Here is a 13,199-nt window from a genome sequence, read left to right as displayed (position 1 = left end):
GCTTCTGTTCCTGGGAACTGGCTGTGTGCTGCAGCCTTTTTCCTCTCCCTCTGCCACGGGGCAGAAATGAGGAGCCTTTTGCCCGCTTGCCCTTATGGGGCCGAAAGGACTGCGCCTGATAATACGGCGTCTTCTTATGTTGAGAGGCTACCTGGGGTAAAAATGTGGATTTTCCAGCAGTTGCCGTGGCTACCAGGTCTGATAGACCTACCCCAAATAACTCCTCCCCCTTATAAGGCAATACTTCCATGTGCCTTTTGGAATCCGCATCACCTGACCACTGCTGCGTCCATAACTCTCTTCTTGCAGAAATGGACAGCGCGCTAACTCTTGATGCCAGTCGGCAAATATCCCTCTGCGCATCACGCATATATAAAAATGCATCTTTTAAATGCTCTATAGTCAGTAATATACTGTCCCTATGTAGGGTATCAATATTTTCAGTCAGGGAATCCGACCACGCCACCCCAGCACTGCACATCCAGGCTGAGGCGATTGCCGGTCGCAGTATAACACCCGTGTGAGTGTATATACATTTTAGGATATTCTCCTGCTTTCTGTCGGCAGGTTCCTTTAGGGCGGCCGTATCAGGAGAGGGTAGTGCCACCTGTTTAGACAAGCGTGTGAGCGCTTTATCCACCCTAGGGGGTGTTTCCCAACGTGCCCTATCCTCTGGCGGGAAAGGGTATGATGCCAATAACCTTTTAGGAATTATCAGTTTTTTATCGGGGGAAACCCACGCCTCATCACACACTTCATTTAATTCCTCGGATACAGGAAAAACTACAGGCAGTTTTTTCTCACCAAACATAATACCCTTTTTAGTGGTACTTGTATTATCAGAAATATGCAAAACATTTTTCATTGCCTCAATCATGTAACGTGTGGCCCTACTGGAAGTCACATTTGTCTCATCATCGTCGACACTGGAGTCAGTATCCGTGTCTGTGTCTGCCATCTGAGGTAACGGGCGTTTTAGAGCCCCTGATGGCGTTTGAGACCCCTGGACAGGCACAAGCCGAGTAGCCGGCTGTCTCATATCGTCAACTGTCTTTCGTAAAGAGCTGACATTGTCACGCAATTCCTTCCATAAGCTCATCCACTCAGGTGTCGACTCCCTAGGGGGTGACAACTCTATTATAGGCAATTGCTCCGCCTCCATCTCATTTTCCTCCTCAAACATGTCGACACAATCGTACCGACACACCGCACACACACAGGGAATGCTCTGATAGAGGACAGGACCCCACTAGCCCTTTGGGGAGACAGAGGGAGAGTATGCCAGCACACACCAGAGCGCTATATATAGACAGGAATACCACTATATAACGTGCTTTTCCCTTTATAGCTGCTGTTATTATCAAAACTGCGCCAAATTAGTGCCCCCCCTCTCTTTTTTACCCTTTTCTGTAGTGCAGGACTGCAGGGGAGAGTCAGGGAGACGTCCTTCCAGCGGAGCTGTGATGGAAAATGGCGCCCGTGTGCTGAGGAGATAGGCTCCGCCCCCTTCTCGGCGGCCTTTTCTCCCGCTTTTTGGTGAATTCTGGCAGGGGTTAAAATACATCCATATAACCCTGGGGGTTATATGTGGTGTATTTTCGCCAGCCAAGGTGTTTTACATTGCTGCTCAGGGCGCCCCCCCCTAGCGCCCTGCACCCTCAGTGACCGGAGTGTGAAGTGTGCCTGAGGAGCAATGGCGCACAGCTGCAGTGCTGTGCGCTACCTTGTTGAAGACTGATGTCTTCTGCCGCCGATTTTTCCGGACCTCTTCTTGCTTCTGGCTCTGTAAGGGGGCCGGCGGCGCGGCTCTGGGACCGGACTCCGAGGCTGGGCCTGTGTTCGGTCCCTCTGGAGCTAATGGTGTCCAGTAGCCTAAGAAGCCCAAGCTGGCTGCAAGCAGGCAGGTTCGCTTCTTCTCCCCTTAGTCCCTCGATGCAGTGAGCCTGTTGCCAGCAGGTCTCACTGAAAATAAAAAACCTAAAACTAAACTTTCACTAAGAAGCTCAGGAGAGCTCCTAGTGTGCACCCTTCTCGGCCGGGCACAAAAATCTAACTGAGGCTTGGAGGAGGGTCATAGGGGGAGGAGCCAGTGCACACCAGGTAGTCCTAAAGCTTTACTTTTGTGCCCAGTCTCCTGCGGAGCCGCTATTCCCCATGGTCCTTATGGAGTTCCCAGCATCCACTAGGACGTCAGAGAAAGGGGGGTTTTATGTGCATTGCAATACTCCATGACATCAAATACTCTCCGAGTGTTGTCCGGGGCCTGCCTGCCCGGAACAAAACCCACCTGATCAGCAGCTATGAGAAATGGTAATAACGGGGAAAGGCGATTAGCTATAAGCTTCGCAAAGAGCTTAACGTTTGTGTTTAACATAGCTATAGGGCGGTCATTTTGAACAGATGTAGGAGGTTTACCAGGGTTAGGGATAGCAACAATTTGTGCTTTGAGCATTTCCCTTGGAAACCGCCCCACATCTGATGCCTCGTTAAAAACTGACAACAGCACTGGGGCCAAGTCAGCTTTATATGTTTTATAAAAGTTGGATGGGAAGCCGTCAGGCCCAGGGGCCTTATCTCTCGGGAGATCGTCAAAAGCAGCTTCCAGTTCCTTTATAGTCCAAGGGGAGATAAGGGATAGGCAGGCCGCGGAGTCCAGCAGCGGGAGGGATATTTCCTTCAGAAAAGACTGGATTTCAGCCTCCATGGGCTGGGGAGTAGCCGAGTCAGACTGCAAACTGTAAAGTTGGGAATAATATTCTGCAAAGGTGTTTGCAATATCATAAGGGTCAGACTCCCTGGATCCTGTAGAGGAACAAACATAATGGATTCTAGCCCTAGCTTAACTATTCCGTAACTTCCGGGCCAAGAGTCGACCCGCTTTATTACCAAACACATAGAATCTCTGGTTCAGTCGTGCAATATTACGTTGCACATCCTGAAGAGAGAAAACATTCACCTTCTCCCTAGCGGCTAGCAATAGTTTGAAAACAGATCGATTTTGGGGATCAGCTTTATGCATCAACTCCAACTTGGCAACTTCTCTTTCAGCCAACAAACGTTCATTTTGTTGAGAATGTTTAAGCCGTGAAGCTGTTTGAATGGCCAATCCCCTCACTACTGCTTTAAAGGAGCACCAGTTATTAAAGATCGAGGTATTCTCTGGCTTATTAGTGTCTAGATATAGCTGTATAGAACTTCGTATGGCGAGAAAGGCTTTAGGGTGACTAAGTAAGAAATTCCCCAATTTCCAGGTGCCTGGTGATGTTTTATATGCCTCCGGGTCCCATACCACCAGTAGTGGGGAATGGTCAGACCAAGTCATCGGTAATATGGTTATTTCCCTAATAGTCATTAAAGTATCTTTATTAGTCAAAATAAGGTCTATCCTAGAATACGAGGAGTGAACATGTAAGTACAATGAATAGTCCCTTGCCGTGGGATGTTTAGTTCTCCACGCATCATAAAGATCATATTCACCAAGTAAGTGGCGAAGGCCAGTTTTCCTCCCGGGGGTGGGTTGATTCCCAGGTAAGTTACATCTAGTAGAACGAGATCTATCCATTAATGGGTCAACGACCATATTAAAATCCCCCAATATCATAACGGCCCCCTTAGCATGTTTCTGTATTAGGGAGCATGATTTCTTGCAGAACGCCAATTGACCAGAGTTTGGTGCATAGCATGAGACTAAGGTGACCATAGTGTTTTCGAGTAGTCCTAATAATATGAGGTACCGACCATCCGGGTCTACAATTTGGGATTCCAGGGTGAAAGAGCAGTTCAAGGAAATTAATATCACAACGCCGGCTTTTTTTGTGGGACCATTCGCCATGTAGCAAGTAGGGAAGCGATTATCATGAAATCTAGGGGGGTCTAATTTCCTAAAGTGAGTTTCTTGAATCGCGACCACATTCGCCTTCATTTTATAGAAGGAGGACAAAGCTAATTTACGCTTCTGTGGGAAATTTAATCCCTTAACATTCAGTGACACCAAATTGACCATAACTGGCTAATCGGGAAGCGGGCCAACTGCTTAAACCAACAGGTGCAGAGAGATTACTGTATCCTGAATACTAAGCATATTAGATCCATAGTCATGGGGGAGACCAGATACAAAAAGGAAACAAATGGGGAGAAAAGAAAGAAACGACAGAAAAGAGGAGAAAGAAACAGACCCCGTAAAGATACAGAGTCATAGTAAGGCGCCAAAACATCCAGCGCCTCACACTATTAAGTAGAGAGGTTAGTGGCCAACCACCCCGCAGTCAAGCAACCGAAAATTGTAAATCTAGGCAATCATATGTTCACACGGCATAGAGAACAAATAATGGCAGAGCAACATAGACATGCTATTCTGAGTAAGACACTAAGTTTAAAGCAAACATGCTATCCTAGTGGCCACAGAAGAAAACAAAATGAAACATATTACGCATCTTCATCTCCTAAAAACAGAATTCTAAACAGCACATAGGTGATCAAACATAGAGAAAGAGGAGAACCGTAACAGATACTCAATGACAGTAAACAGTATTGGCAATATCTATAACAATTTTGCAGCAAAACAGCATGAAAAGGTAATACCGGCACAACGTAGGCCAGTCATGGCAAGCAAACTTAGCAATGGCAAGGCTCTATTTTTCAACTGTCGACCAGTCCTGCTGAAGTCGGCGGTCCGGAGAGCCAGTCCCGCGATCTCCCCCTAATTTCCATTTATGAAGAAGTCTCATACCGTCCTCCACGGAAGACACAGCAATAGTGGAACCCTCTCTAGAAATCAGCAAATGCGTGGGGAACCCCCACCTATAGATGATACCCGCTTTCCTAAGAGCCATGGTGACAGGTTGAAAAGAACGTCTTTTGGTGAGGGTGTACTGCGACAAGTCCCCAAAGAGTTGAAGCAGGCCTAAGGCTTACGCCGTGTCGGACGAAGGCCTAGCCGCCTTGAGTAGAGACTCTTTAATGTGGAAGAAGTGGACTCTCATGAGGACATCCCTCGTCGACCCCTCCGGAGCATTGCGGGCCTTCGGAACCCAGTGGACACGGTCCAAGATCAGATCTGATGAGGAGGCGGAGGGCAGAAGCTTCTTGAAGACTTCTATAGTATAGTCATGTAGGCTGCTATTGGAGACTGATTCAAGGACCCCCCTGAGCTTAAGGTTGTTTCTGCGTGAGCGATCTTCCAAATCCGCTACTTTATCCTGCAGAGCAGCTACTTCCCCCTCAAGGGTATCATGAGAGTCGATGAGGGAATTATGCGATCCCACCACCTCCCCCATTTTTGTTTCCAACTGACCGGTTCTCTCACCTAAATCATCGATAGAGCTTTGGCAAGATTGCAACATTCTCCTAAATTCTGATGCCACTTCATCCTTAAACTGACGTAACAAGAGCTTCATGTTGCCCACTGTTAAGGCTTCGTTATCTTCCAGACGTGGCGGGGGAGGGGAGTCATGAGATGGGGAAGCAGTCACCATAGGAGAGGACAGCATAGGCGAGAGGGCTGATCCGGACGTAGGAGCCCCGGTCTCTTGAGACTTGTTGCGATAAGGAGAAGGCTTAAAGAAGGCGACTTGAGAAATCGGTTTAGAAGCTTTATGCTTCTTAGGAGGCATGATGCAGCACTTTTTCCAGAGAGACTCTTAACACCATTAGAAAGGGGAGTTCAGCAGGGACCTCAATACAGCAGAAAAGCAGCCATGCCGTGTGTGAAGGTGTGTCGGCTACAGTGACTGCAGGGAGGCATGAGAAGAGCACATTTTAGAGGAGATCACATCCTATCGCAGCAGTGGCAGATTTGACTTCGGAGGGTGGTCGGTACTCGTATCTTCCCACATGGGCCCAGTATAAGAAAAGTGAGCAGCACTTTGGGTATACAATCCCAACCACAAAGCAACACGGGCCAGTAAATAAAAGGACCAAGCAAGGGGAAGTTGATAATATGTGTGGGACTGAACGATCCACAGTTGTACGGGTGGCAGGCAGGCTGTATGAAACAGGGCTGCTATAAATAAGCTATAGCAAGATCTGTGGAAGCCCTGTATGCAGAGAAAGGGGGCAGTGGAATATCAGTGCCACTTTAATAATGTGGTTCAAGGGAGTGAGGCTGGCGTCTGGAGACCTACACCTGAGCCCGCCCGCAGCCGCCCGCCTAGCCCGGTCTCCACAAGAGTTTTTGGCCCCCTGACCCAGCACACAGATGACAGAGGCCGCAGCCGCCCGGCAGCAGCGGGAGCCGCACACCCCTCCCGAGCCGCACAGTAAGCTGCCCACAGCCGCGGACAGGATCTCGTGAGGGTGCGGGTGCAGCGTACACCGCCAAGAGGTGACCAAACGGGGTGGGACTCACCAGCTGCACGGGGCCGCCGCTGCCAGGCGTGAAGCCCCAATCCGCAGCCGCCGGGACGCAGAGGGAATGGTCTCGGGCGCTGCCGTTACTTTCCTCACGGGGGGTAGGCGTCACCGTGTCCGAGCTCCGCCGCCAAACCAGCCGTTCGGCCGAACTTCCGGTCCAGGGGGAGATTCCACCGAAGTCCCCGGCTTCACAAGGAGGGGGAGGCCACAACCCGCAGGGACCCTTAAAAGAGTCCCCAGGCTCCACGACCTCGGCCCCTCGTTCCCAGGCGTTAGAGGGAGATATCTGCAGAAGATGGGGGGGGGGGTAAGGAACCCCAAGAGCACAGTTATTCAAAGAGGTATATCAGGGCTAGCAGGAACTTCCAAAAATCACCTCCTGTCAGCTTGCAAGCTATGCCACGCCCCCCTAAAAATAGGATTTTAATTACCTACCGGTAAATCCTTTTCTCGTAGTCCGTAGAGGATACTGGGGTTCCATTTAGTACCATGGCGTATAGACTGGTCCACTAGAAGCCATGGGCACTTTTAAGAATTTGATAGTGTGGGCTGGCTCCTCCCTCTATGCCCCTCCTACCAGACTCAGTCTAGGAAACTGTGCCCGAAGAGATGGACATACTTTGAGAGAAGGATAGATAAAGATAGTGGTGAGATTCCGAACCAGCACACACAGAGGAAAGCGGCACTCAGTATCCTCTACGGACTACAAGAAAAGGATTTACCGGTAGGTAATTAAAATCCTATTTTCTCTTGCGTCCTAGGGGTTATATTTAAGATGGGATGTTGCCCATAGCAACCAATCAATCAGATTCCAGGTATTATCTTCTAGAAGGTGCTAAATAAATAAGAAGTAGAATCTGATTGGTTGCTATGAGCAACATCTCATCTTAAATAGAACTCCCATCTTAGTAAATTTACCACCTAGAGGATACTGGGGTTTCATTTAGTACCATGGGGATGTACCAAAGCTCCCAAACCGGGTGGGAGAGTACTGAGGTTCCTGCTGAACTGATTGACCAAACTGAAAGTCCTCAGATGCCAAAGTATCGAACTTGTAGAACTTAGCAAACGTGTTCGAACCTGACCAAGTTGCTACTCGGCAGAGCTGTAAAGCCGAGACACCCCGGGCAGCCACCCAGGAAGAACCCACCGACCTAGTAGAGTGGGCCTGTACAGATTTCGGAACTGGCAAACCTGCTGTGGAATAAGCATGCTGGATAGTGAACCTGATCCAGCGTGCAGTTGTCTGCTTTGAAGCAGGACACCAAATTTTATTGGGATCATATAGAACGAACAGCAAGTCAGATTTCCTGTGACGAGCTGTTCTCTTTACATACACCTTCAAAGACCTCATAACATCCAAAGACTTTGAAGTAGCAGAGGTGTTCGTAACAGCCGAAACCACAATAGGTTGGTTGATGTGAAACGCGGACACCACCTTAGGAAGAAATTGCTGACGAGTTCGGAGTTCAGCTCTGTCCTCATGAAAAATTAATTAGGGACTCTTGTGAGACAACGCCCCTAGCTCCGACACGTCTTGCTGAAGCCAAGGCCAACAGTGTGACGGTCTTCTACGTAAGGTACCTTAAGTCAACCTCCTGTAACAGTTCAAACCAGTCCGATTGGAGGAACTGCAGCACCAAATTGAGATCCCAAGGTGCCGTGGGAGGAACAAAGGGAGGTTGGATGCACAGAACACCTTTCAAAAAGGTCTGGACCTCAGGGAGAGAAGCCAATTGTTTTTGAAAGAAAATGGACAATGCCAAAATCTGGACTTTTATGGAGCCCAGACGTAGGCCCACATTCACACCTGCCTGCAGAAAAAGCAGGAAACATCCCAAGTGAAATTCCACAGCAGAATATTTTCTGCCCTCACACCAAGAAACGTATTTCTTCCAAATATAGTGGCAATGTTTAGACATTACCCCCTTCCTGGCTTGGATCATAGTCGGGATAACTTTGTTAGGGATCCCTCTTCTGGCTAGAATCAGCCGTTCAACTTCCATGCCATCAAACGTAGCCATGGTTAGTCCGGATAGACGAACATGCCCTGTTGCATAAGATCCTCGCGGCCACTGATCTTTGAGGAGCATCTCCAGGAGGTCCGCGTACCAGGCCCTTCTTGGCCAGTCTGGAGCAATGAGAATTGCTTGATCCTTTTCCCTTTTTATTCTTTTCAGAATTCTTGGGATCAGAGGAAGTGGAGGAAACACGTACACCATCTGATAGACCATAGATAGTCATCAGAGTGTCCACCGCCACTGCCTGTGGGTCTCTCGACCTGGAACAATACCGCTTGAGCTTATTGTTGAGACGAGAGGCCATCATGTCGATGCGTGGATATCGCCACCGATGTGTCAAGCACCTGAACACCTCCGGGTTAAAACGGCACTCCTACGGGTGCAGGTCGTGTCTGCTGAGGAAGTCTGCTTCCCACTTGTCTACTCCCGGAATGAAGACCACCGACAACGCCACAGCGTTTTTTTCTGCCCAGAGGAGAATTCTTGACACCTCTGACATTGCTGCTCTGCTTTTCGTTCCGCCCTGTCAGTTTATGTACGTCACTGTCGTCACACTGTCTGACTGGACCTGAATGGCCTGATCCTGAGGAAGATAAGAGGCCTGCAGAAGGGCGTTGTATATGGCCCTGAGTTCCAGAATGTTGATTGGAAGAGTGACTTCCTGACTTGACCATCTTCCTTGAAACTGCACCCCTTGGGTGACTGCTCCCCAACCTCTGAGGCTTGCGTCTGTGGTTAACAGTATCCAGTCCTGAATTCCGAACCTCCGACCCTTGATGAGGTGAGAAATCTGTAACCACCACAGAAGGGAGATCCTGGTTTTGGCGACAGACGGATCCTCTGGTGCATGTGAAGATGCGATCCGGACCATTTGTCCAACAGATCGAGCTGGAACATCCTTGCGTTAAACCTTCCGTATTGAAGCGCCTCGTAAGAGGCCACCATTTCCCTCAGAAGTCGAATGCATAGATGCACCGATATCTGGGTTGGCTTCAGGACTTCCCGAACCATCGACTGGATTACTAATGCCTTGAACACTTTTTGCGACTGCGTGTCCAGTTTCATTCACAGAAATGGGAGCCTCCCTGTTGGCTCTAGGTGAGATTTCGGAAGGTTCAGAATCCACCAGTGATCCTGGAGAAGTTTGGTTGAGAGGCCAATGCTGTCCAGCAACCTCTGCCTGGACGGCGCCTTTATCAGAAAATCGTCCAGGTACGGAATTATGTTCACTCCCTGTTTGCAAAGGAGAAACATAATCTCTGCCATCACTTTGGTGAATACCCTCGGTGCCGTGGAGAGACCAAATGGCAGGGCCTGGAACTGGTAGTGACAGTCCTGTAGTGCAAACCATAGATAAGCCTGACGAGGCAGCCAGATCGGAATGTGAAGGTACACATCCTTGATATCCAGAGACACAAGGAATTCCCCTTCCTCCAGACCTGAGATCACCGCTCTCAGAGACTCCATCTGGAACTTGAACACTTTAAAGAATGGATTCAAGGACTTGAGGTTCAGAATTGGTCGTACTGAACCGTCCGGTTTCGGTACTACAAACAAGTTGGAATAGTATCCCTTGTTGTGTAGATGAGGTGGAACTAGAACAATGACTTGAGTCTGTACCAGCTTTTTTATGGCCTGCTATAAAGTTATACTTGCCTCTTGTGAAGCTGGTAATCCTGATTTGAAGAATCTGTGAGGTGGGAGGTCTTGGAACTCCAGTCTGTATCCCTGGGAAATAAGATCTATGACCCAGGGATCCCGGCATGAACTTCATGAGATGTGACTGAAGAATTTTAATCGGGCTCCTACCTGACAGCCCTCCAGGCCTTGTGGTCCACCGTCATGCTGATGAAGGCTTTGAGGAAGCAGAACCTGAGCTCTGTTCCTGAGCACCTGCAGTTGCTGGTTTGCGTGGTTTACCTCTTGCACCTCTGTAAGACGTAGAAGCGCCCCTGGATTTTCCCTTAAACTTGGCTTTCCAAAAGGACTGTAAAGTTGAAGCTATATAAGCTTTCCTGGTTGGGGGAGCTGCGGAAGGAAGATATGTAGACTTACCCACAGTAGCTTTGGAGATCTATTTGTCTAGTTCATCTCCAAACAAGGCCTCTCCTGTGAATGGCAGGCCTTCCACTCCTCTCCTGGAGTCCACATCAGCAGTCCACTGGCATAGCCACAAGTCCCTGCGTGCTGACACTGCCATAGCAGCGGTGCATGCATTAAGCAAACCAATCTCTTTTATGGCCTCCACCATAAAGTTCGCAGAGTCCTGTATATGCTGCAAGAATAAAACAACATCCACCCTAGACAAGGAATCTAACCCCTCAATTAGGTTACCTGACCATTTAGCAATGGCTTTTGTGATCCACGCACATGCAATAGTGGGTCTTTGGGCCACCCCAGCAGCTGTGTACAATGATTTTAGTGTAGTCTCAATTTTACGATCAGCCATATCGTTTAGGGAGGGTGCACCAGGATAGGCAATACAATTTTACATGACAGCCTAGAGACTGATGCATCCACTATCGGTGGATTTTCCCATGTTTTCCTATCCTCTAGGGGAGAAGGAAAAGATGAGAGCAACCTTTTAAGGATTTGAAACTTCTTATCAGGATTAACCCACGTTCTTAAACAGGGTATTCAATTCCTTTGTCACAGGAAAAGTGACTGAGGACTTCTTTTTTACACTAAAATAAGATTCCTCCCACTCATCTGACACCTTATCAGGAATTTGCAGAACATCTCTGATAGCGTCTATAAGAGCCTCTATTCCCTGTGACAGAGTAGCACCCCCCCCCCCCCCCTCTCCAAATCCACCTCACCCTCCTCCATGTCTGACCCGTCAGCGTCAGACTGCAGGATATGGGCTAGAGATCGTTTTTGCGGATAAATGGGAGGGGATTGAGACGCTGGTTTGGGGACTGAGTCTCTATTCATAAACTCATCCACAGTCTGTCTTAAGTATTGCGTCTCTTTCTCATTGCGGGATAGCTTTGTAGAAATATTTGAGATCATTCCCTTATTGGAAGTAACCCAATCCGGTTCAGCCCCGCTATTCTGGGAAGGTGCACTGCCCTGAGTACCGAGTAGTGAGCCCCCTGGTGAAGAGGAACACTCCGCTGTACAAGAAACACACTCTTTGCCTGACATAATGTAAATGTGACAGCACACACACAGGAAAGGGTTAAGCACAATTAACCCACAAAGAGCCCTTCAGGGAGATTCAGAGTTATTTGGAGCCAGCCCCCACCGCGCCCTTATTGCTAATGCCAAGCTTAGCCAAGTCGCAGACTAAGTACCCTGATAGGGGAGTTAGTACACTAATAATCGCTCCCCCTTCCTGCTATGACCCCCTGGTACCGCTGAGGTCATTTGTAATCTCTCTCCGGAGGAGCTGCGAGTCCTTGTCAGTCAGCGTCTGTGTCCACTGCAGAGGGAAAATGGCTCTGGTGAGCTGCTGGATCCCCTCATAGTGAAGGCCCCACCCCTTCAATGGTGCGCGGTCTTCACGCTTTTTTTATACTGGCTAAGGTAATCTGGTTCTTAAAAAAGAGAGAAAACCATTTTAAGGCTATTTTTGCCAGTGTGGGTACTGTGTACAGTGTACTGAGAAGCAGCTGTGTACTGCGTCTGGAGACGCATTCCGCCCCGGTTAGAAGCCGTGTGTCTCCGTACCCTCATGCCGCCATAATGGCCGGCGACCTGCTAGTCCAATGGTTGGTTCTAAATTGGGGTGGGGTAAGGGACCTCTGACGTCACCAGGGAACGAAGCCACATCACCAGGGGGAGGAGCCACGGCCAAACATGGTACCTGAAATGTACACTCGCCACGCTTCGGGCTCAGTGGCTCGCTCCGCTCGGCACCCGATTACTAAAGGTAATAGTTGGTGGCGTGGATACTAGAAGAACTATCCCGCTAGCCTAGCCCCTCCCCCTTGTTGTGGCTCCTCCCCCTGACGTAAAAGGTCCCTTAGGCCACTTGAATCTAGCATCTACCCTAGTCCAATGGTGCATAGAAAAAACAAAACAACATCAAACGAACGGAGAACTGAGAAAACATTTAGGTGCTGTAAGGTTGGAAGTTATCTACTGCCGAATGTGCGAAGTCATTGTAATGTGCACCCCATACTTCATACTTGCCTACCTGACCCTCTCCACGAGGGAGAAAATGCTCTGTTCCTGGACTTTCCTGGTAACGTATGATTGCCATCACCTGTGGTGAGCTAGTTAATTGATAAGAAAGGTGTTTCACCACAGGTGATGGCAATCATACATTACCAGGAAAGTCCAGGAACAGAGCATTTTCTCCCTCATGGAGAGGGTCAGGTAGGCAAGTATGGTGCACCCAGGATACCACAAACCGCTAACATAAACGCCGAATACTCGACTAGTGCGATGGCAATTTTGACGCACATAAGTAGGGATATATTTTGTCTCCAAGAAAATGGCTGCAACTCTGAGGTTTAGCCAATGCACCAAACTTGTACGGCAGGCAGCAGTTGGACCTCTAGGAGGTGAGCGTAGACATCTTGTGACAGGCCCAGGTGTCAGTCAGCTGATTATGCTGTGAATGCCGGTCAACATGCTGCGCACACACACCGATTTTCAGCGTAGGTGAGCGCGCGTGTGCGCGTCTCCTGGGCTGTCGTGCACGCGCCTGGGTCAGTATGCCATGGGGATCTGCTGGGCTCGGTGTTGCAGCCTCTTCCGGAGAGAGAGTCACCGCATACAGCGATCTGGCGGAGGGTGAGTGACGGGGGCACTGCGGGCAGGTAATAGACGGAGTTGCAATGGCATGGCGGTGCTAAGGGCTATACCGTGCTCCGGATG

At 49.2% G+C, this 13,199-nt stretch overlaps 1 protein-coding gene across 3 annotated transcripts in view; it reads left to right on the top strand.

Annotated features, from left to right (window-relative positions):
* Positions 1–12,824: 12,824 nt before the first annotated feature.
* The window catches only part of AP1AR (adaptor related protein complex 1 associated regulatory protein), a 192,138-nt gene continuing 191,763 nt past the window's right edge, over positions 12,825–13,199 (top strand). Inside the window, exon 1 of one of the 3 annotated variants that reach the window (XM_063918677.1) lies at positions 12,825–12,883. In XM_063918677.1, the coding sequence (XP_063774747.1) occupies positions 12,840–12,883 (44 nt within the window). In that variant the 5' untranslated portion in view covers positions 12,825–12,839. The other 2 variants (XM_063918687.1, XM_063918666.1) reach the window with 2 other exon arrangements.

Source organism: Pseudophryne corroboree, chromosome 1 (assembly GCF_028390025.1).
Source record: "Pseudophryne corroboree isolate aPseCor3 chromosome 1, aPseCor3.hap2, whole genome shotgun sequence".
NCBI classification, from domain to species: Eukaryota; Metazoa; Chordata; class Amphibia; order Anura; family Myobatrachidae; genus Pseudophryne; species Pseudophryne corroboree.
This window is presented reverse-complemented; position numbering and strand designations above follow the sequence as displayed.